The sequence below is a fragment of the Chionomys nivalis genome, chromosome 11, assembly GCF_950005125.1.
Source record: "Chionomys nivalis chromosome 11, mChiNiv1.1, whole genome shotgun sequence".
Taxonomy (NCBI): Eukaryota; Metazoa; Chordata; class Mammalia; order Rodentia; family Cricetidae; genus Chionomys; species Chionomys nivalis.
This window is the reverse complement of record NC_080096.1, coordinates 50,656,055-50,679,041: the sequence shown is the minus strand read 5'-3', so window position 1 is coordinate 50,679,041 and position 22,987 is coordinate 50,656,055. Positions and strand designations below refer to the sequence as shown.

At 44.3% G+C, this 22,987-nt stretch overlaps 1 protein-coding gene across 2 annotated transcripts in view; it reads left to right on the top strand.

Moving 5' to 3' along the window:
* The window catches only part of Fggy (FGGY carbohydrate kinase domain containing), a 369,568-nt gene that overhangs the window by 309,209 nt on the left and 37,372 nt on the right, over nt 1-22,987 (top strand). The window contains exon 15 of one of the 2 annotated variants that reach the window (XM_057785385.1): nt 16,328-16,416. The exons of the other annotated variant lie outside the window; for it this stretch is intronic. Within the exon in view, the coding sequence (XP_057641368.1) occupies nt 16,328-16,416 (89 nt within the window). The remainder of the gene's footprint in view (nt 1-16,327; nt 16,417-22,987) is intronic. 2 annotated transcript variants of the gene reach the window in all.

The following is a 22,987-nucleotide window of genomic DNA, read 5'->3' as shown; positions in this document are numbered from 1 at the left end:
GCCAATAGTGGCAAAGTGCAAACACAGTCATTTCTCCGGGTCACAGTGAGTAAGGAGTGAACCTCAGGTAAGAATGCAGACACCCTCACAAGGGTTGGCTCACTGTGAAGTGCACTTCCATCCGCTTTCCCTGGAAACACTGAGCATATGTTGACCTCACTGAACTGAAGTTCCGATGTTAATCAGTCCTATCCAGTCTTTCGAGCTGGATGAACGTATAATGTGCCAAACTGGAGGCGAAACTGAACAGGCATGGCCTGGAGCAGGCTAAGAATGGAACCATGTGTGACTACTCACAGCAAAAACCATCTAGGAGAGCAGCGCTCACTACTATGGATAGATTCAGTGACCTTTCCAGTTCACCCTGGCACCAACTTGCAATTTTGCTTATGAGTCTCATTCTGATTTTTCAGGGAAGCCCCTGTCTTTAGTGTCTACCAGTCACCGGTGACTGGTTGTGACCTGGACCAAGAGGTCCTCCTCTTTGGGCTTCCATGTCCTCATCTTTACACTGTTAGGGATGAGGTTCAGGTTTTTCAAACATGTCAAGCAATGGAACCTCTGCAAAATCAACATGTAAGGCAGAGAGAATGTAGCACACATCTCTCACTCAGTCCTCACTCCCTTTTTCCCTCAGGGCAGACAGCCCTGGATAGTCCCTAAAGGATATGAGGACTGAGCTACATTTTTTTCCCCAAGGAAATAATGAACGATGATGCCTAAATATACAATGATAAAATAATTCCAACATAGCCTAGCTATTAAGAAAGGTACAGTGGAGAATTATCACTGGGAGGCTGTGTGTCTTCACAGCTAGCCAGCTGTCGCTCAGGTGCATCAGTTTATCCTCACAGTGTCTGTTGACTTCTGGCAAGCAGGCTCTTTGTCAGCTCTTGCAGGTAAAATTCTTCCCAGGATGCTCTTGGAGACTGGCCTTTATCTAGGACTCTGACCTCTGACTTCACCCACATAGGAGACATCCTTTTCTGGGAAAAGCCAGGGAACTAGTCCTCCCTTCCTTAGCCCTGCCCCAACCTCTGCTATGTGTGAGGAGGGAGGTTGTTTCAACTCTGTTTGTGGCATTAACGGTGTCAGTTTAATTCCTTCTTACCACTGAAAGCTTTGAGATAGCCGCACCCCACCACTCTGTGCTGGAGCATCATTTAGGGTTTAATCCTATCCCTGTCATTAGATTGATAGTCAGTGGTAGATGGCCCATTTCCCTCATTTTTGTCCTTGATAAAGACCCTTTGTATAAATGCCCCAGGAGCACGAATTTGCCTAACTCATTATCCTATCTCCAGTGTCTAACACAGCCAGACACAGAGATGCTGTTTGGGAAATCTTTTTCATCCATTAAGAAGGCACCCCCTAGGTATTTGGGTCCTTATCACCTACAACTGAGTGGACAAGATGGTGTAACAATACATGTAAATATATATATTATAGCCCAGGTCAAGGGTTATAAAGGAAAAGAACAGGTTTAATGGGTGAACTAATTAGAATGATTGATAACCGAATGAAAATAAATTACTATGAGTCCTGACTCTGAACCTGTCACATCCCATCTCTGAAAACAATAATCATCACTATTACGTCCATTGTCACAGCTGCTACTCCTGTTCCTTATGTATACATCACACTGTAAATTTTAGTGATGACCTTCACACTGATTATATAAATTTCAAAACCTAACCTTACCTGTTAGGCCTCCTTATTCCAAATGAATAAGTCTGCCCAGGGAACAGACTTAAGTTGTTCACGATGAAAGATATAGTAGGTGTCACAGATGACGCTTGAACCAAAGCTGGTCAGGCAGTCTTCTCTTCTGAGAAAAGGGAACATCTCCTGAACTCTTAAGTGACCTCTGCAGATCCAGCCTGGGTCTCAGTGTGAGAAGCCCTGGGTCATAGTATGTGGTAAGAGCCTTAGTCCAATAGGCTAAAGGGCCAAACAAAACAACCAGAACCAAAACCAAGTTGCTGGAGAGTATGTAAAAAAAGGAAGAAAATAATTTTGCATTGGCAATCTGGTGGTAGCCTTCTAGCAGTAATAAGCCATCGCCATGGCGATAGGAGATAATTAATGTTGGATGTTGAGTCATTTTTAAAAAGCTACATCAACAAAATACCAAGCTGATGCTGCAAACCTCTCTGCCACAGCTGGTTTGATCATGCTAGAGGCATGTTAGAGAGACCCATCTTAGAGGGTGGGACAGACTTGAGCTTGGCATCGAAGACTTAGTCTGAGCTTTAACTGTGGCCTGTGAGCTCTGTTGCCTCGAGCAAGTCAGCTGACAAACAGAGGTAGTCTTGTTAAGTCAGTATTACGATAATAGCTTTCTGGAAGTCCATTCAGAACTCTGTGAAATAGAGAAGTGATGTTTCGTAAGCATTGACAGGAGGTTTACTATAATGAGGGATAAGGATGTGCTTCGTAAACTCTAATGCTGCTGTTAACATTAGCCACTGGGTTTGGAAGAGCTCACCTCGAGTCAGGTAGACTGGGCTGCTCTTTGCACTTCATCTTAGTAAAAAAGGCCAGAGCCTTTCCCGGCAACATTTCCTATTATAAATCTGCAAAGCACTCGGCCTGTTTTACACAATTTGGGCCTTATTCAGCCTCTCTGCCCTTCAGTTTGCCTCATGGGAAAATGGAGGTGACACCGGCACCCTCTTCGTTAGGTGGGAGGTGGGTTCAGGACAAGCACTGAGAGGCTGGTGGCTGCACTGGCAGGCTGCCATGTGTGTTAACAGCTGTGGCAGCCAAGGAGGAGGAGGAAGGACACTTGAGATGACATGTCTATGTCAAGCTCAATAGCTTTGTGGGGCACTGATGGGGACATTCACAGTCACCAGATGCTTTAGCCCTTTCTGAATGCTGCGATCATTCATATGACACACCCTTATCTCTATGCTGTTTTAGGTGGGGAAAGAGAACCAGAGCTATGATAAAATGATAAAAACAGGAGGGAATTTTACTAAAATTAAAAACAAAAGCAAACAAGCAAGTTCTTTACAGGTGATGTTTTCCCAGTGTGCTCTGATATATATGGAAGAATAAAACTATAAAGCACCAGTGTGGGAAATACTCAAGTTAACTGTCTTCATAGCAAGATTCCATCAAGACTTTAATATATAAATATGCTTGTGAGTCTCCCGGATTGGGTGCACATGTAGCTATAAGTCATCCCCAAATTTTCTTGACCGAAGATTTGGCATTTTACTAATATTTCCTAAGGACCAAAGACAAGTAGACGCTGTGTACACTTGTGGTTATGGTTCTCAAGCATGGCAATCAGTGCCATAAAAGGAACTTGACGATTCCTACCAATCCTCCCATCAGCTTATATATTAAAATAAAAGAACAAATCTGTCATGGCAGTAACTATGTGCTGGGTGCTAGAGAAACAATAACAGACAAGACTAAGACAATCTCCACCCCTCAGAGTTCTTGTGCTCATGCTGGGAAGAGAGAGAGATGTTGTCAGGCAGATCCAGGATAGAAAGAGAGCACAGAGAGCCGTATGCCCGCACTCTATTTGCTGGGTCAAGGGAAACATCCAGGACCACTCATTTCTAAACTGAGATGCGAGGGAAGAGTACAGCTGTTTGATGTGTAGTTTACAGCCCACTTGTCCACCTGCATGTTTGTGGCCTTATTGCAACCTTTCCACACAGATTCAATGGTGGTCAAATGAGGTGGTAGGACCACTCAGAGCCAATGGAATGGACACTGTGTAAGGTACTTTTTTAACCTAATGTACTTAATTTTTTTCATTCGTTTATCAAGACAGGGTTTTTCTGTGTAACTCTGACTGTCCAGGAACTAGCTCTGTAGACCAGACTGGCCTTGAACTCACAAAAATCCTCCTACCTCTGCCTCCCAAGTGCTGGGATTAAAGGTGTGAGCCACCACTGCCCGACTACACTTAATCTTTTTAAAAGTGACTAAAACTCTCAGTTTACAAAGGAGAAGTTGAGGTTTAAAAAGTTAAGTGGCTTTCCTAAAGCCAACACCTGTTACTAGTCCCTAACCAGGGCTGCAACTCAGATCCCCCAGGATGCAAAGCTGCTTCCCATCATGCCATGGCTCCCCAGGGACAGGGCTGGTTCCTGGAGGTTTCAACAAGCTGAGAAAGGTGGAAAAGCAAGACAGTAGCAGATGTCCTTCCTTTTTTGTTTGTTTTAAATTTTGTTCTTGGTGTTTGGTTGGTTGGTTGGTTTTTTTGTTTGGTTGGTTGGTTTGGTTTGTTTTCCGGCAAGCTTTCCTTGTGTAGTCCTGGCTGTCCTAGAACTCACTCAGAGATCTACCTGCCTCTGCCTCCTGAGTGCTGGGATTAAAGTCCTGTGCCATCACGCCTGGTTCAGGTTTCTTGTTCAAACTATTTTTTTCTTAAATAATTTGTTACCCTAAAAAAGCCATGCTATTGATAATCCTATGTGGTTTTGCTCTTTTGTTTTTATTCAGTCAGATAAAAGATACTCTTCGGCTTCTTGTCAAACTAAAAAATATCACTGTGTCATTCTCATAAATTTTCACAAGTCATTTCAAAGTTTTATCATCCATGGATGTAGTGATGAGGCGAGCAGGCCTGCTTTTCATCCCACCCGGCTTCTGCACAGCTAGCTTAACACCCGAAATAACAACACACAGATTGTATTCATTTAAACACTGCCTGGTCCATTATCTCCAGTCCCTTATTGGCTAACTATCACATATTGATCTAACCCACTTCTAATATCTGTATCGCCACTTGACTGTGGCTTACAGGCATGAGTCTAACCAGCGTCCATCTCAGAGAGGAGAGTCATGGCATCTGCCTGACTCTGTTTTCTTCCTCCCAGAATTTTTTTCTATCTACTCCACCCACCTAAGGGCTGGTCTATCAAAGGGCCAAGGCAGTTTTTTTATTAACCAATGAAAGTAACACATAGAGAGATGACCCTCCTACATCATATGGGATCTGAAAATTTGGGGAATACAGTGTAATATAATTTTATAGTCTATGCCTAAACTCGGATGGGTGAATATCTTAGGTTTCTATTGCTGGGAACGGACACCATGACCATGGCGACTCTTATAAAGGAAAGCATTTAATCTTGGTGGCTCACTGATAGGTCAGAGGCTTTGTCCATATTGCCATGGCAGGACCATGCAGACAGACATGGGCTAGAGAAGGATCTGAGAGTCCTGTTTCTTGACTCACAGACAACGAGGAGTGATCTATCTTACTGGGCATGGTTTGAAAACACACACACACACACACACACACACACATATATATATAAAACCTCAAAGCCCGCCTCCACAGTGACACACTTCTTCCAACAGAGCCACGCCTTCTCCAATAGCTCCACTCCCTTTGGGGGCCATTTCCTTGCAATCCACCACAGTAAGGAATGGGAACCAGCACATGGCTTGGAAATCCGCCGGATCCAGCTTGGGTCAATTACTAAACTCCGTGTAGTGGTATTAAACAGCAGAAATGGTGGTAAAATATGAAAACCTGACATCAGCCAGAACGTGTGAAGAGCACAGCCGGCTCGCAGGGCACTTTCCATCATCGTGAAGTCTTATTCTTTGCTGGCCATTTCTTTTCTGAGGTAGTTCCTTAGATGTATGATAGAAAAATATAAAAAGCTGGAATCAAACATGAGTTTTTCTGAGTGCCTTTGCTCAAAATGAGAACATGTTTTAAAGAAAAGGGTACTTTTCTTCAGAATTTAGAAAGATAGCCCTTTACTCGTGAATTCAGGGAATACCTAGGCATGGAAACGATTGTGAAAATGGTATATAAATTACCAAAGTTTTCAGAAATAATAAGATAATATGCATGAAAGTACCCCCTTGCATAGAAAGCCCCTGTAAATGCTTCCTTCCTTCCTTCCTGATTCACATGGCAAGCAGGTGGCAGAGCCCAGGCCTAAACTTTGTGGTCTCCAACACCCACCCCAGTGCTTCTTCGAGGGGCCCCTATACTTGAGTGCCTCCTGTTTGCTTACCTCACACCTTCCAAGTGCAATGAGTGCAGGTACTTAGAAGTGACCTGGTGCTCAAAAACATACAAAACATTCTGAAGAGTGCCAATAGTGAACAGCCTATCCATGAGACAGTGCCTTGTATTTGCATTTGGAAAACAGGACTGGAAGGGTCCTTTAAGAGTCTCCTGTATAGACAGTAAGTTTGAGACCCAGCAAGGCCAGTACTTGATTGGCAGCAAGCTCATCGCTGGTCAGACCAAGATAAGAAATCCTGTAAGAGATGCAGATGTAAAACTCTCCACAGTCGCCCGTTTCTTCCTGGCTTTCTGTGGAAATACTACAAAAGTCCTTATACATGGAAAAATAGAAAGCTGTCGAAGGCTGTGCTTGGCACTGTATGAGGAAGACAGTGTTGCAGAAGACACTGTGGGAGATGGTTCAGGTCATGCACACAGTTTAACTTTCAGCATCTTAACCTTTTTCCATACTCCTCTTTCATGGAGTGGATATCGTTCACATTGCTGTGCAACTGTTAGCACTGTCTGTTTCCAGACTTTTCTTCATCGTGTGACTAAACTCTGGACCTCTAAAGAGCAGTTTTGCACAGCCCCGTCCCCAGCCCCTGGCCAGCACCTCGCGACTTTCAACAGCCCTAGTCACCTTGTATCTGCAGCATTAAATAGTTCTTGCCTTTTGGCGACTGGCTTATTTCTAGCATAACAATGTTCTCTGTGTCAATCCATGTTGTAGCGTACATCAGAATCCCTTCCTTCCTCCTTCTGTTCGCCTGTGCTCCACCACTATGACGGTCACCACAGTGAAGATGTGAGCTTCTCATTTTAGCCACTTCCTTCTAGTGGCAGAGACAGCCCGATTGTCAAAGTAAGCAGCCGTGCGACATGATGGCATCTGAGAATCCAGACCCTCCTTCTAGTCTACTAATGACTAACACAGATGATGAAAAGAATTGGGAGCCCCCTCCTTCAGTTTTCCTTTAGCTTCTGCCGCAAGCCTGCAGTCAACCCTGCGGAAGTTTAGGATTATTGATGTTAAAGGTGGGGTGTTGAGTTAGGCAGCCTTAGTTCAGGACCCACCTCCATAATGCTTACTTGAGCTTGGACAGTGTGGCAGTTCTCTGAGGGACAGAAACAAGTAAAACTTTCATTTAAAATTTTTCCTCTTCTCTTTCTGAGTTGCTGACACTTTTTCTGCACCTATCTGGTTTAAGCATAGTGTCCTAAAATGAAGTACACAGTGCTATGTGTTTGACTGCATTGTTCTGAAGCAGCAGGTGACGTGTGACATTCAGCTTACCCAGATGTCTTGTTCCAGCCAGACTTACTAAACAACCTCATAGAGGGAAGCAGAATTACCGACTTATTCAGTGGGTTCTACAGTCCACTGTAGTAGGGCTAGATGTAGTAACATGCAGAAGGACAGAAGAATCAGCGTGATTCAAGATCTGCTTTGGATATGGGAATTTGAGGCTAGCTACCTGGACTGCAAAATGAGTCCTGGTCTCAAAAAAGAAAGAAAAGAAAAGAAAAAATTGCGTGGAATTGTGTGGGAGGGAAACAAATAACAAACAGCAGCACACACAAGAAAAATCATTGATTATTGATTAGAAGTATCTTCTGCATTTGGCTCTCCCTTGTTTATCTCCCTGGCTACTCAGAACAGCCCCTACCTTCAACCCCCATCCTTGATTACTGACTAGCATTATGCCCAAAAAATTACAGATTCATTCATTCATTTATATCTCTCTGTCTCCTTTCCTTCCCTCCCCCCTCTCTCTTTTTCTCTCCCTCCTTTTCTCCTTTCCTCCCCCTCTGGCTGTTTTTGGCTACTTCAACATCCGTCTACCCCTTCCAATCCTCCACGCCCCTTCAGTTTCTCCAAGGCCCCATGGTACAGGTCCCATTCATTCACCTTAGCTGCAATCAAGAAGGAAGCCTGAACTCAGAACCCTTCCTTGGTTCCTGAGAAGTTGGGTGTCTCTTTCAGGCTGGCTACTTGAGAACCCTTGCTGCTTCTGTCCCTCCCCTCTGCTTTCTTTTGATAAACAGGACAGCTATCCCCAAAGGGATGCATCCATTACCTTTCTCCAGAGCTGAGTTCATTTTCCACTGCATGTTTCTTTTTAAGCAGAAAGCCTTTTAAAGGGGCTGAGCATACATCAAGCGTGTGTGCTTAATTTTTAATACGTGTGTGCCCACAGCCAAGAGAACAGAGAAGCCTTAAATAATAATGAAGCTGGAGTGTGCACGTTGTATGTTTTATGTGGCACTGATTTCTAAATATACTCTTAACAGCCAGGTATTATTTAATACATCCCCATTAATCAAGCTGCCAAATCTAAATGAAAACCATGCTTGAATATATTTAATAAGATTATGGCTTTGAGTTGAGCATTAAACTGATGTTGGCTGCATTTATTTTCCTCCCAGCCAGGCCTCCTTTGCTCTCTTGTGTTTTTATTCTGGAAGCTACTCCCCCCCCCCCCCCCCCCCGTGAAGACAGTTTTGATTACAAAGCGACTCATACTGCAAGCTTTCTCTGTGACTTTCAGCCGAGTGCGTGGTGAATGTGAGTGTTTTATGAAAAGAAAAACACAGATTATTTTTTTCAACTGAAAAATGAAATGTCTTTTTTGGGGGGAGGGGCTGAGCCTTTGAATTAGGGAGGGAATGAATAATTGCCTCAGAGTAGTGAATTGTTTCTACCGACTTCAATACAGTTTCTGCTTCTTGGGCTGTTTGTTGTTGCTCTTAGCAGCTCCTGTTAATGTGTTACTTTTTCTTTTGGTGGTTGAAGTTCCTATTGATTTTGCAATAGTGACACCCAGTGGCACTTGTGAATATTGGCAGAGCTGCTAAAGTGCTCTGACTTTCTCAAGTCCCATGGGGTAAAAATGTCTGGTTCCTTGAGGTCGAAAGAATAAGGCTGGAGATCGAGTCTAGACAAGACAGGAGACTATCTCCATCTAGTAGGCTTCTCGTTTGGGGATAAAGAAGGTAAGTAAAGAGGGACAAAGCAGATATTGGGGGTCATACATACTGTCTCAGCAGATTTTCAAAGTTACTAGTGAAACACTATTGTGCACCCTTGGCGTGTGTAAACGTACCTCTTGTTGCAGCAATGTGTGGACTGCCCTAGCCTTTGTTGCAGGCATTTCCTGCTAGTGTTGCAGCGTTCTGCAACTGTGGTGGTTTCTGTCCTCCTCTATGCCCATCTCCCCCTCCCATTTCATCTAAGTCCCTTTATTCATATTTGCCTTGACAGAATTGTGTTTGGGATTTGTAACCAATTATTCCCTCTACTAGTGTGTTTTCATCTGTTCTCGTGTCCTAAAACTTTTAAATCTTTGATTAAAAAGTCATAAATGCCTATTACCCACATATTAAAAGTTTCTGACTATATAAACACTGAATAAAAACAAGCCCTATAAAACCTTCAATAGTACCCATTTTAAATTTGAAATGGGGAGCACATGTTTAACATTGTTCATTGTAGAAATTTTAAACTTTCTTTTAAAAAAAGCAAAAATGTATCTAATATGCGGCCACATATAATTCACAGACTCAGCACGCACCAACACACCATATTTGTGCATCTAGCGGTGGAATCCAGCTACCTCTGTTGCTGTCTGTATGCCATAGCGTGGATCAGGAACTATTATTATTGTTGTTCCACACACAGTGGTGAAATGCTTTTGCATTATTAAAAGGACAGTATCCACAAGCTGGGCCTAGAATTGTCACGATAGCACAGGTGGCCTTGGATAACATTCATCTCCAAGACATGGTCTGTGGCTCTGCGTCTCTGGACTGGTAGCTGACTCCTCAGTCACCTCTCTTTCTGGCATCCCCTTATTCGATACACACGTGTAAGTTCCATCCATGTGTGTCAGGCCTATTCTGTTCACAGAGGCAACCCTGGACTGGACAGACACAGTCATTTTTTTTTCAAGCTTTTGCCAGCATTGTAGAGGAGAAATACCCTGGAATATGTTACTACGATAGGGTGCTAAACCTATTTTTTTCAAAACAGAGTTTTAAAAAACAGAGATGAACATGTGTATGTTTGCTCAGGAACTAAGGTACAGGCGTAGGGGTGCAGATTTTTAAACCTCAGAGAAAGAAGGTGCATGAACTCAAAGACACGTCCGATTGTGTACTGGATACAAATGTGAGCAAATAAATGGGCTGTTTTCCCCCACATAAATGGTGCCGTATGGTAGAGATAGATATGAATCCAAAGAAGCTTTGTTAACTCACCCCGAGAGACTACTTCCTCCAGTCTTGCCCATCATTTTCCCCTAGGTAGACTCCTAAGGAGACCCATATTCTTTTTGACAAGAACTACTTGTCAAAAAAATATTAAAGTGGTGTGTTGGGAGAGCATAGCAAATATTAATCGTATTTCAGGGATGGCTGTCACTGAAAATGACAGAAAAGTGGTAAGTGGCTCTGTTTGTCCTTCAGTGCTCAAGTGGGAGCTACAGGATGAATAAGCAAAACCAGGTCACCACGTCAAGGCTGCACGTAGATGAGGAAGAGGATGTCACAATGTCAAGGTGGCATTGTGGTGTGGATAACAGAGACAGGGATGGTATTAGTAAGGAATGTTCCAGGTTGTAATTTTTGTCCAACTATGAACTTGAAGTACAATATAAACCATACAATAATCCTCTACCTATCTAGTAGAGCTATGCCAGGCATTGTCCAAGATTCCTGCCAGCTTCGGAATTCCCATTTTCCCTGGATGAATGCCACTGGACCCAGAAAGCTTTAAAATGCTCTTCTAACTTACTCTCCTCTTGGGCACCATACTCCTGATGTCCATTCTCTTCCTTCATGCCTTATAGGCGAACGTGAATAAAATAAGCCCACACTAGCTCAGAAAACAGGCTCTTTACTTAGGGGGAACTCGCAGATCACAGTCCTCTGTATGAATGGGAAACAGGAACAGAATCCAGCATCCAGGTGAGAGATAGAGAGCAGGGAGGCATGCACCTTCTTGGTATCCAAGGCCATGCCTAACTTGGTCCAGTTTCTCAAGGGTCACTGGCTGAAGGAGGTTCCCCATCACCTCCCTCCTGTGTCTAAGTAAGAAAGTTCCAAACTGAATACAAAACTATATACAATAAGAACAGATATCAAGTACAAAAATTAGAGTTATAACCAGAATAAACAATATTAAGTAAGAAACATACGCTAAATGTTTTAATAATTATTTTATCCTAAGGAGTTTAAGTCTGGGTGGGCATTTCCTCCTTCCTAGAGCTTTCAGAACACCCAGTCTCACAAATTCTCCTACTTTGGCAAATTTGCTTCCCCTGCTCTTGAAGATGCTCACCTCCTCTTATCCAATCAGAATCCTTCTTTTCTCAAGGCCAGGAAGCGTCAGAGGCTAAGAGCCCACCTCTTAGGCCAGACTTCCTCAATTCAGTAACAGTTCTGTCGTTTGTGAGGTCAGCTTTAAGTGTCCTAATTCTGTTCTCTCTCTCTCCCTAAAGTGAGCATGCTCATATGACCTTCCTAATAAGAATTGAACAAAGGCCAGCATTTACAAAGTATGTGTCAGAGGAGTCAGGGAATGCCAGCTCCCTCTTTTTCAGCAATTGATACTGGATGCAGCATGCTTATTTCAAACACAGCTGCTTCTTTATAAAGTATGAGAATGTCTGCTCTTGGCATACATAGCTGGGAAAGTCAAGAGGGATAGTAGTTTTCACCAAGGGAAGACTGCCCTGGTAGTGGTAGTGGCTAGGAGGACACGAGTGAATGCCTAGGAAACACCAGTCCTCAAAGGCAGAGGCACTGGTGACTTGGTGAAAACTCTGGAGCCAGACACTGGTTAGAATCCCTGCGGCTTGGACCTAAACACTCCAACATTGTTTCCTCAGGTGTAAAAATGACTTGATAGAGGTGCCTGCCTGTGGGCTTGTGATATAGATGAAATGATCGTAAATCAGTCACATAGCCAGTGTGGAGACCAATTAACTACTCCTGTTACCCACATCTCCACTCTTCTCAAGGGTGGATCCCTGATTGCAGTCAGGGACCTTGAACAGAGGTAATAGAACCAGACCCCAAATCCCACCTCAGATGGGTGTGGAATAGTAGATATATAGAAACAGAGACAGAGGCCACAGCCAGGTCTCTGGATGATGGGGCAGAGATGTAGACATAATTAAGGATGTCTGTCAGATAATACGATGAATCTCATCTGGACTCTGGTGACACCTTTCTGGATAAGCCCTAGAGTGGTAAAGAGAATTGACCAAGACTAAACGTGCAGAAATGGAGACCGTTACCAGGATCTGCCTCGTTCACGGTCTCTAATGCTGTGCTATCAATAGCTGTCCCGCCCCTGTGGGGGATGACTCAGGAGGAGTGAGGGCATGGTGTCTGTTTCTCTGGGTGAACAGAGGCAGCACCAGGGCATAGGTCTGGAGTGTCGGCTTCATGTGAAAATTTGGAAGATGTGTCCTGAAAGACAAAACAGTGTTTTCAGCTGTACTCTGTGTTCTGGGCTGAGGGTAAACCCAAACAGCCGTAAATAGCCCTCCACAGGGTTATTGTCATAGAGGCTGCCTTGTTCTTTTTGTTTAGAGGGTAATGTTGACCATGTCTCATGGAAACAGCTGGATCTGACCAGGTCGTGGGGGTCACTGGTCACCATTCAGCCACACAAGCTTTGGTCAGGTGGTTGGACCACTATCCCAGCGTCTTGGCAGATAGCCTCATAGAGGATTTGCATCTGTTCCTGCCTTTCCTAGGCAACATGCCTCTAGAGAGTTGGTCTGAGCCTAGGCAACTCCCAAGCCAGACCCCGCTTGCCTGTGAGGGCAGTGCCTCACAGTAGCCAGCATCAGCAAGGCTTCCATCCTGCATATGATCCGCTATTGCATGCATTCAGGATGTTCTAGGAAAATAATTGTTTTGTTTGTTTGTTTGTTTTTCTTTTTTTGGTGCTTAAAAGATCTGCTGAAGTCTGGCAGAAGAGAAAACATAGAATAGTCATGAAAATCAAATTTAAAGTCTATAACTTCCTAGCTTCCTAACATTTTTCTGCAACCACCTTCTGGTGGAACACATTTCCCCAAATCTCCCAGCTACCCTTAGCTCTTGGAAATAAAATGAGGGTGACAGTGACTCCCAGGTAGAGCAGCTTGTGTCTTATCATGATGATATTGACAAGAGCATCTCTTGTCTTCATAAAGAAGAGGAAGCAGGGGGACGAAGGGGGAAATGCTCAACGTTCACTATAGACCTGGCATGAAAACAGTGTGTTACTGTTTTTAAATATTTAGAAATTAAGGCTAAGTCTACTGGGATCCGAAAGCATAGCCACAGTAATAAAGCTCCATCATCCCTCCTGAGTCAGGAAGCCACTGGTGGACAGGTACAGCTAGCAGGCTCTTTCCTTCTGGAAGCCTAACTAGACAGGAGCCTATAGGATCCACCTAGATCTGAGTATCAGAGCCGGTGTGGTAGGTGAGTTCTGAAGGCTCCTAGCCCAGTGTTTTACTCCTTGGATTGTCTGTGCAGTTAAAGGCCAAGCCAGGGTTTTCTCCCTAATGAGGAAAAATGCATGAATTAGGTGGTCTCCTGAATTTTGAAAATAGACAGACATCATGTCTTTTAGGGATTATGTCCTGAGTGGTTTTGCTTTGGCACATGTGGAATTAAGCAAACCAGACAGTCGATGGTTGTTAAAGCCACATGCACAAAGATAACTACCACAGTGACTCTCAGCTATAGAACCGGAGATTCCTGTCCTAGGAGAGGCTCCTGGTCAGACTGCACTTTGGCATGAGAGGTGAGAAAGGAAGGAAGAAAAAGCAGAGAAATAGGAAGACAGATAAGTAAACAGCTTCAAAACATGCACAGCCAGGGCCACCGAGTGCGTCTTGTCCCTTTCTCTCTTTCTCTTTCTCCCTTTTCTTCCTCCTTCTTTTTTCCCATGTATGTGAAATCTGAAAAGAAGTCTCCGCTATCAGCTTCAGAATATCAGGTGCCCAACCCTCTCCCTATCCTGAGGGCAGCCTCAGATTCCACACCCTGAGTCCTGCAGTTAGGGAAGAACTAGGGAAGCCCAAGAGTTCACAGGGCATGCCAGTGACATTTCAGTGTGTCCTCGTGTCTCCGCTCCCAAGAAAAGCCCTTTCTTTCTTTGCCATCACACATAACAGCTTGGCACTCTTGTCAACCAGCCCCCCCAACCCCCAGCCCAAATGCATTTGAACTTACTGGGTTGTTTAAGAGTCAGCGCATAGAGCACTGCTCCATGGTGGAGGGGTTCTGGCACCCTACAAAGCAGAACTAATGTGGGATTCGGGAAGCCTGCCCTATGTGTGCAGTTAATTAGAGATCCCCAAGGGCTGCCTGAGCCAGTGGTCTCATGAGAGACTGATGTGGCGGCCAGGGAAGTCTGTGACTGGGTGTACCCCGAGCGGCAGGAGCATGTACCAAACAATGACTCCTCACTAACTGCAATCCAGAACCTAAGGCGGCAGAGCAGCCTTCTTCATTTGGGCCACTAGATGCTAAAATCGGTTCTCCAGTGCCAGGGTTTGTGTCAAGTTCAGACACACGGAGTTCCCTCTGGCTCAATGCACTGAGGTCTCGGTTCTAACAAGAACTTTCAAGTTCACAATGTTGCAGTGGAAAAGCTGAAGGGTTTCAACTCCAAATGACCCGTACTCTAAATGTGACTGGCACTGTCAGAAGATGTCAGGTATTACAGAGGTTACCTCCAGGCTCCAGTTTCTTCTCCCCTGTAGTGGCATGTCCTGATGCCTGTGTCCCAGACTCATGACAGTAGCAGCCATTTGTTGTGTAGTTCCGTGAGTGAAAAACGATCTTAGGAGTGTAGACTGTATTAATTCTTCAGTCACTTGTGGACCCTATAAAGTAACTCTAGACTAGAGGCCAGAAAGCTTCTCACAGGCTGAGTCTTGTCCCCTGCCTGTTTTTGCAGACCAAGTTTAATTGGGACGCAGCCACCCACATTTATCCGCATGAATCCTACGGCCCCTGTATGCTGCAACAGCAGCAGGGCTGTAACAGAGCCCTCACATCCCACAAAACCTGAAATGTTTACACTCAGGACCTTCATATGAAAAACGGTGCTAAACACTGCTCTAAATTATCCCAATCTAAAGATCAAAGAAATGATCTTTAGAGGCCACACAAATGCTGACAGGATGGAGTAGGGTTTGGATTCAGGTGCCTGATGCCAGGGACTGTGTCATTTGGTGTTTAACATCCATACGTGACGTGTGCAGAGTGGGAGCACAGAGGACATGCTGTCTACTCCATTGGCAACCATGGGCATTCTCCATGGTTCTCCCTCCTGGCCCCCTCCCTGCTCTCTGTAATTCTAGTCTCCTTCGCCTTTGCCATATTTCAGCCCAGCAGACCTTTACCAGCACGTCAGCCTATCAAGTAGCTTCAGGAGGTCTGACATCACCACCGTGTTTATTTTAAAATGAAACTACGCCAGGTCTCAGAGTCCAGGGATCTTTACACTCCCACGTGGGAGCCCTCCAGGGACACATTGCTAGGAACTTTTTGAATATTTGTTTTAGACTGACAGCTAGCATTTTAAAACAATGTCAGTGGCTATTCAAGAAAATATTCCAGGGCTGGCAAGATGGCTTAGCAGATGAAGGTGTCTGCTGCTCAAGCTTCACAACCTGAGCTGGGTCCCTTGATCCCAGATAAAGGTGGAAGAGGAAAGAACCCAGGATGCTGGGTTGTCCTCTGCCCTCCGTGGGCACTCTGGAGTGTACAGTCACACATGCACACAATAATACCAGAGAGACCGTAGTGATGACGACAGATTGTACAAAGAAAATATCACATTCTAATTAAGGAGACCAAATCAAAATCCTGAGACAACAGCCAACATTTAATGGCTAATTTTGTAAGAATCGTTAATGGATATGAATTCAACGAGCTGTAGACACGAGGGAGGAATGGTGGACAAATGAGGCGGGACCTGAATGTGGGGTAGAATTTGGAAAGGAGTGGCTCAGATTTGGACATAAAAGAAGAAGGAAAGAAACACAGAGAAGGTGCAGGATGGAAGTGGAGGTCTCAGAAGGAATGGCCGAGCCCAGCCAATCACTGGAACTCGGAGAAAAGAAGAGTGGATAAGGAATGCAGAGGAAGTCTGTGGAATTTGGAAAGTCAGAGAGGGGTGTTCGCGACCGTCTCAGGGACACTTACAAGCACTCCAGTCTAGACTGTTGACTACACACTTCTTACTCATCTTCTCTGTGATTGCACCCAACCTCTCTATGTCTTGCTGAGTCCGTGCTCTGTCCCCAGGTACTTGGACCTGACTGGGGTGGTGAGAGAATGAAGACAAGACAGACACACAGACAGAAAAGCTGGGATCAGGTGGCCTGCGCTCTCAGGTGGGGAAACCTCAGCCTCTGAGGGACTCAGTGCTGAACAGAGAGGTAGCGCTATTGCATCCCGCTGACAAGGAAGCTGGGCTGCTCCGCACAGATAAACAAGGAGGCAGGGTTTATGGTATACAGCTGGATCAAGGGGAAAGGCTTAGCTAATCTAAGTAGGATCAGTCTTCTGGATGTAAACATCCAGGAAGAGAGAGCTGTGGTGGATATTCTCTCCAAACACTGTCAACTTCCACACTTGACCCAGAAGTCTTTCCCGTACTTCTGAGCTGGGTCTGAGGCTCTGGGAAGCTTAGCATGGCTGCTTCATGTCAACATCACACAGTCAGTCAGGACTTCACTCACTCAGGGTTTCTCCCCTCCCTACAGCAACCTACTTTGTAGATGCTAAAACTAAGGCATAGACTGTGGCAGGAGAACATCAGTGGGAAAATTAGAAACAGCCGCGGTGCAGAGTGTCTATACCGTCTGTCATCTTCCTTCTGTGCTCGTGGCTGGACCTTTCTAGCATATCCCTTCAATATATCACAGTTGCTGCCTGGGAAGCTGCCATGGTTTACTTTGATGTCGTTATCTATTATCAGTTTCTCATGGACTCTATGAGCTACAGATCCTAAACCTCCCAAGCTACCCTGACAGTCCCACTGCAGGCAATGGGGAACTGTAGCGTGTGTCTGAGAAGGGGATGCTATCAGGAAAGGAGACATTCTGCCTACCAAATCCAGAGGAGCCGCTACTGGTAAAACAGGAAAACGGAAGCAGCAGAAATCCAGAACCCTAATATAAGGCCTTGAAGGAGGCATGGGATGGGCAGTTGGAGTTGGAGTTTGGGATGACTAAAGAGGACAAGTCAAGAAAAGAGACCTCATGTGAGACCAAGGGACATGAGACTGAGGAGTATGAGACCAACAGGTGTGAGTTCGAGGAGTGTGAGACCAAGGGACATGTGACTGAGGGGGGTGAGACCAAGGGTGTGAGCAGGGCTACTTAGACCTTATTACCTAGACAACCACACACACAGGAACATGGGTCAGCATGGGAACTTCTTCCCAGCCTGGCTTTATTGGGACCAGTGCTGTGCACCAGGAGGAAGAGTGAAGGGCTGGTGAGGTGGCTCCGTGGGTAATGGCGTCTAACCCTGGCATGACCATTTGAGTTCAGGTACCTGCACAGTAGAAGGAGAGAATGATTCTTTCAAGTTGTCCTCAGACTTCTGCTTGTAAACCATGGCACATGCATGCATTTTTTTAAAAATTTAAAAGCAAGGGTACGGCTCCATCCTGAGCTAGTGATGAGGTGTCCTGCCTCACCTGCCCAGCAGCTCTAGAAAGTGAAAACAAGAACAGGGGAGAAGAGGGGCTGGGAGGATGGGGGGAAAGAAAAAGAGCCAGAGAACAGAGAGAGGAGGACACCAGGGGCCAGCCACCCAGCACACAACAAGCCATGGAGAAAGAAGTAATAAAAGGTATGCAGAAATAGAGAAAGATAAAAGCACAGGGCAAAAGGTAGTCAGGATAATTTAAGATAAGGAAAGCTGACAAGAAATTATCCAAGCCAATGCTGGGCATTCATAACTAAGAATAAGCCTCCGTGTGTGATTTATTTGGGAGCTGGGTGGCAGACCCCCATCCTGAAAAGCTAAAAGAGAAAAAATATCTCACAGCATATACCTCCTCCCTCCCTATTGGCCATTCAGCTTTATATTATACCATAGGCAGACAAGGTAAAACAGCAACACAACTTTACATAATTAAACAAATTCAACACATCTTTGCATAGTTAAACACTATTCTGCAACAAGGAAGGGCTGAGCCTGGCAGAATTACTGTTCCCTTCTATTCCTGGCCTAGTAGCTTCCAGTTCCACAGAATGAGGCTGTTGAGGTTATTCAGAACAGCAATGTTTCTCACCCCAATTGAGTAATTTAACAAAAGTTAAAAGCATCTTTTCTTTCTTTTTTTAAAAAAAAATGTATATTAAATCCCTCACATGGAGCTGTAGCTGTTAGGAGCGTGGCCTCGGACATCTGAAGGACCTGGGTTCAAGATCCAGTTCTTCCACTTGGTTGTGTTGTCCTGGAAGTATTAGTCATGGATCTCTAAACAAACTGAACTGGTTGAATACACACACACACACACACACACACACACACACACACATGCATGTATAATAGGATTTATTAGAATGACTTACAGGCTGTGGTGTATGTAGTCCAACAATGACTGTCTCAAGACCAAGAATCTGGTAATTGTTCTGTCTATGAGACTGGATATCTCAGCAGCACCAATCTGGACCTGGAGTACCAGATGATTTCCAGAGCGCTGTTGCTCTTCAAACTACATTGGAATCCTGAAAAAGTAGGATTCCAATACCAGAGAAGGAATGCCTCAGCAATGGGGTGGATAAGGAGAGTGGGGGCAAAACCCAAAAACTTCTTGGTCCTTTTCTGTTGGCTGCCCACCAGAAAGTATGACCGATATTTAGGGTGGCTCTTGCCTTCTCAATCAATGTAATTTAAAAAAAAAAAAACAACTCATAGGCAGGTCCAGTTGTTCTCAGATAAAGCCCTCCCCCCCTCCGTTGAGAGACCCATGAGCTGACAGTATCCTTTATGGCTCAGGGAATGGTGCTGAGTTCATCTTCATCGTCACAGTTCTCTGAGAGATGACAGATCTTACAGAAATGCTGGTGATGAACCTAGAGGAGCATCATCTGTTGGTGAGAGATGACCTGGTCATTCCAAGTACTCTCTAACCTTATTTGGGACTGGAAGCAGAATGAGAAGGTGATCAGTAAGGGATCATATTTGATTGTTCTAGAGCATGCCTTGCAAGTCATTTTGTTGTTTCTTAAACAAGTCTCAGTGTGAGCTCACCTTTCAGACTTAGGCTTTTAACACCTCTAGCTATTGAAAGCCAAGTGTGTTGCGTCCTTCTGTGAGCTGAGGGCTTGCCCTCTTTCCACGTTGGTGGTTTGAAACTAATTACAGACTGTGGGTTGTTCCTATATATGAAATGAACATTTAAGCCAATTAACTTAACAACAAAAAGAAAAAATGAGGAAAATCTAACTTTCTTTCCATTATCTAAAGATTTCAGGAATATGGAGGTGTTTTAATTTTTTTAATACACTGAATTGTGTGAAAAACCAGCCATACGCTTTCATTTTGTCTACCTAGGAAAAATCAAATTTTTTCTTCAGAGGGGAGACAGCCTGCCCAAGGCCTGTCCCATGGTCGTATATGTCATTCTGGGACCTCTTAGAGTGTGTGCCTGCCTGGGTAAGCAGGTATGTTACAAAGAATGACTATCAAAGCCAGAAATGCTCCTGGAGTTATGACAATCCTATTCAAAAAGGAGATTTCTGTTCATTCCTTCTCCTTTTCCACAGCCTGACCCTCATCCCCACCATGCCTCGCAGCCCACCGGACGTACACTCCCCTCTGGCTCCACCTACAGGTCCTCTCCCCTTTGCCAAGGATAAGCAGTGGATGGTCAGGTCTGTTCTCCTGAGAGAGACTGAACACACTCACACCCAGAGACCTCTACCAGGTCTTCCCCATAGTCTCATGGTCTATGCGTACTTCATTACATCTCTAGATGTGTGTCATTTTGTTTGAGATGCTCCTGCACCAATGCCCGACCTCTCCTGCCTTTCAGTCTCGCTTCGCTCTATCCAGCTTTTCTCCCTCGCTACTTATCATGTATGCCTATAACATGTATGCATATACACATGCCACAGACACATCATCTAGCATACCATGTATATATGTATTACTCTAGAAATCTTTATTTTTGTAGATTTATGTTTACAAAAATAAGTGAAGACAATGTAGAGACTTCCTGTAAACTAGACACCCAGTTTCCCTTATTGTTAACATCTTACTCAGGTTGTTATAGTAGTTACAATTAATTATATAAGATTGATGCATTGTGATTAACTAAAATGCATTTTATGCCATTTTGCCTTGTGTGCTTTTCAACGCTCTAGCATCACATTCAATACGTACTGTAATGTCGCATTTGGAAAGCCTTGTTCCTCTGCTTTCCTTCATCCTGATCAGACTTTTTGTACAATGTATTTCCACTGGAATTCATTACATATTGTACTGGATATTCGACTGGATTTTTGTTTTGGGGGGAAGAACCCCAACAACAAGAACACAAAAGACTGTTTTTACCGCATTGTATCTACGTTCCACCATCAATATAGCTCACCATCCCAGTCATCTGAGTTGCCAGGTTCTCCACTGTGACATTTCTTTGGAAGGAAGACAGATGCCCTAAGCACACATACATTTGACTTTCTACAAGGAAGACATGCCTCTTCCCTCTGCTTGTGTATCCACCTGTTCACGAATAACTTGGAGGTACACTTATGGATTTTATTTTTGCTGTTCAGTTGCTCCCATTTGGACCATTGGCAGTTCCTTACTTTGCCTTTTTGTCCTCTTGACATATTTCATGTCTGTGACTTAGCTTTCTGGCACAAATGCAGGCTCATCTTGCCTGTGTCTACCCCAGTCCTAGAATCAATCAGTCCTTTCTCTAAGGAACCTGACTCTCAGAAATGAGAAGAACATTAGACACCAAAGCTGGACACCAAAGGAGCACATCATTCCCATTGGTCCTTGGCAACCCTCAGCTGACAGCGAAGGAGCATATGTGTGAATAGACTAGCTAAGCCTGTTTGACAGCTAAGCTAAGTGGGAGCTCATGGTGATGTTTCTGACTGTGTCTGTTTCAATATAGATCACTCTAGCCCCCTTTCTATTTAATCTGTAAAGAGTGAGACACATCTCTCCACTGCCCCCCATAGATTCACTTAACCTGCCGGTCCAGTTGACAAGCATTAGAATGTCTAACACACATTCCTGTGACATTTAATATAATATTTGCATGTTTTCTTTTTATTTTTTTCTTCCTGTCTTCATTTTCCTCTTCCTCTTCTTCCTCCTGTTCCTTTCATTTTCCTTCCCCTCCTTGCCCCCTCATATTTCTTATCCTCCTTCTCCTTCTTCTCTTCCTCTTTGCTTTGGTTAGAACTATCATTGTCTCAAATTTCTTAGGGCCGCACCTTGCTCTTGCCACTGTCGCAGGATTGTCTCGCATAGTGGTGATGTACTTAGCTTCTCACATGCTGTATGTATTCTGTCATAGGACCCCTACCTCCTAATTTGTTGTTCGTTTTCATTCGCCAGTGTTAAACTTCACCATTTGTACTACACCATCCAGGGGTCTTGACAAATGCCATGCTGATACAGTTCCAGTACAATATAGAAGACATTTACCACTTGGCGAAGCAGACAACTTCTGAGCGTCACCTGCTAATCTCTCGCCCCTCCCCTGAGCGCCTGGCAACAACACCCATCTTTTTATAGTTCTGCCTTTTCCAGAACATTCTGTGCAGAATGCGACCTTTACACATGTGCTCCTTTCACTTAATAGTATAATTTTATAGCTAACCCATGTCTTCTAGTGGCTTAATCGTCGTTCTTTTATTGCTAAATATTTTATTGCTAAATATTGCTTCATTGAAAAGCTGTACGTTGGACTCATGAAGGACACCTTCATTACCTCCCATTCAAGTGATTAGAAATAAAATACTTTGAAATTTCATGTGAAAGTTTGTTAATGTATTCATAAATATTTTCAAAAGCAGTTGACTGAAGAGCTAGGAGTATAGTTGCTGTGTTGTGGGCAAACCCTGTACTTAGGCTTCGTGGTAAATATACCAAATGCTCGGGCAAAGTGACTGAACTGTTTTGCTTCTCCCCGGCAAAGGAGAAACCATGCTGTTCCACATCCTTTCCTTTCCTTGTTTGACATTATTGTGCATGCTTTTGTACTTCCCCTGTCCTAGGAAGCATGCAGCCACGCATCAATGTTTTCTGAATTTCCCATTCCCTAATGAGAAATAATATTGGGTGTCTGAACATATTCATATCTTTTGCACATTTTCCTCCTGGGTTGCTTTTCACATCCTAGAGTTGTATGTGTTCTTTATGCATTTAGAGTAGAAGTTCTTTGTGAGGTTATGTGTTTTCTTCAGTTCTGTGTCCCATCCTGTCTGGCTCCTTCTTCTAAGGTAATACTTCCCAGAGTTGTTTATAAACTGTACAGATCCAGTTTTACCATGTTTTTCTCTCATGGATAATGAGTTTAGCACTGTATCTAAAACTTTATTGCTAAAACTAGGCCCCCCTTATGTTGCCGCAGTGGTTTTAGTGAGAAATGTCACACTCATGCTCATGTGTTTGAACACTTGATCCCCAGTTGGTGACACTGTCTGTAAAGGTTACGGAACCTGTAGGAGGGGCAGCCTTGCTAGAGAAAGAGTATTCCTGGGAGAAGACTTTAGAGGCCGGTAGCCTCACCCTGCTTCCTGCTCTGACCTTTTCCCATTTGCGAGTGAGAATGTGACCTGCCAGCTTCCTGCTCCTGTTGCTGTGCCCCGCCTTCCCCACCACTGTGGACTCTGCCCCTCTGGGACTATAAGCTAAAATGCTTTTGGTGTTTTCTCACAGCAGGAGAAATGTAGCTGACATGCTCAGTGTTTTGCAGTGTTG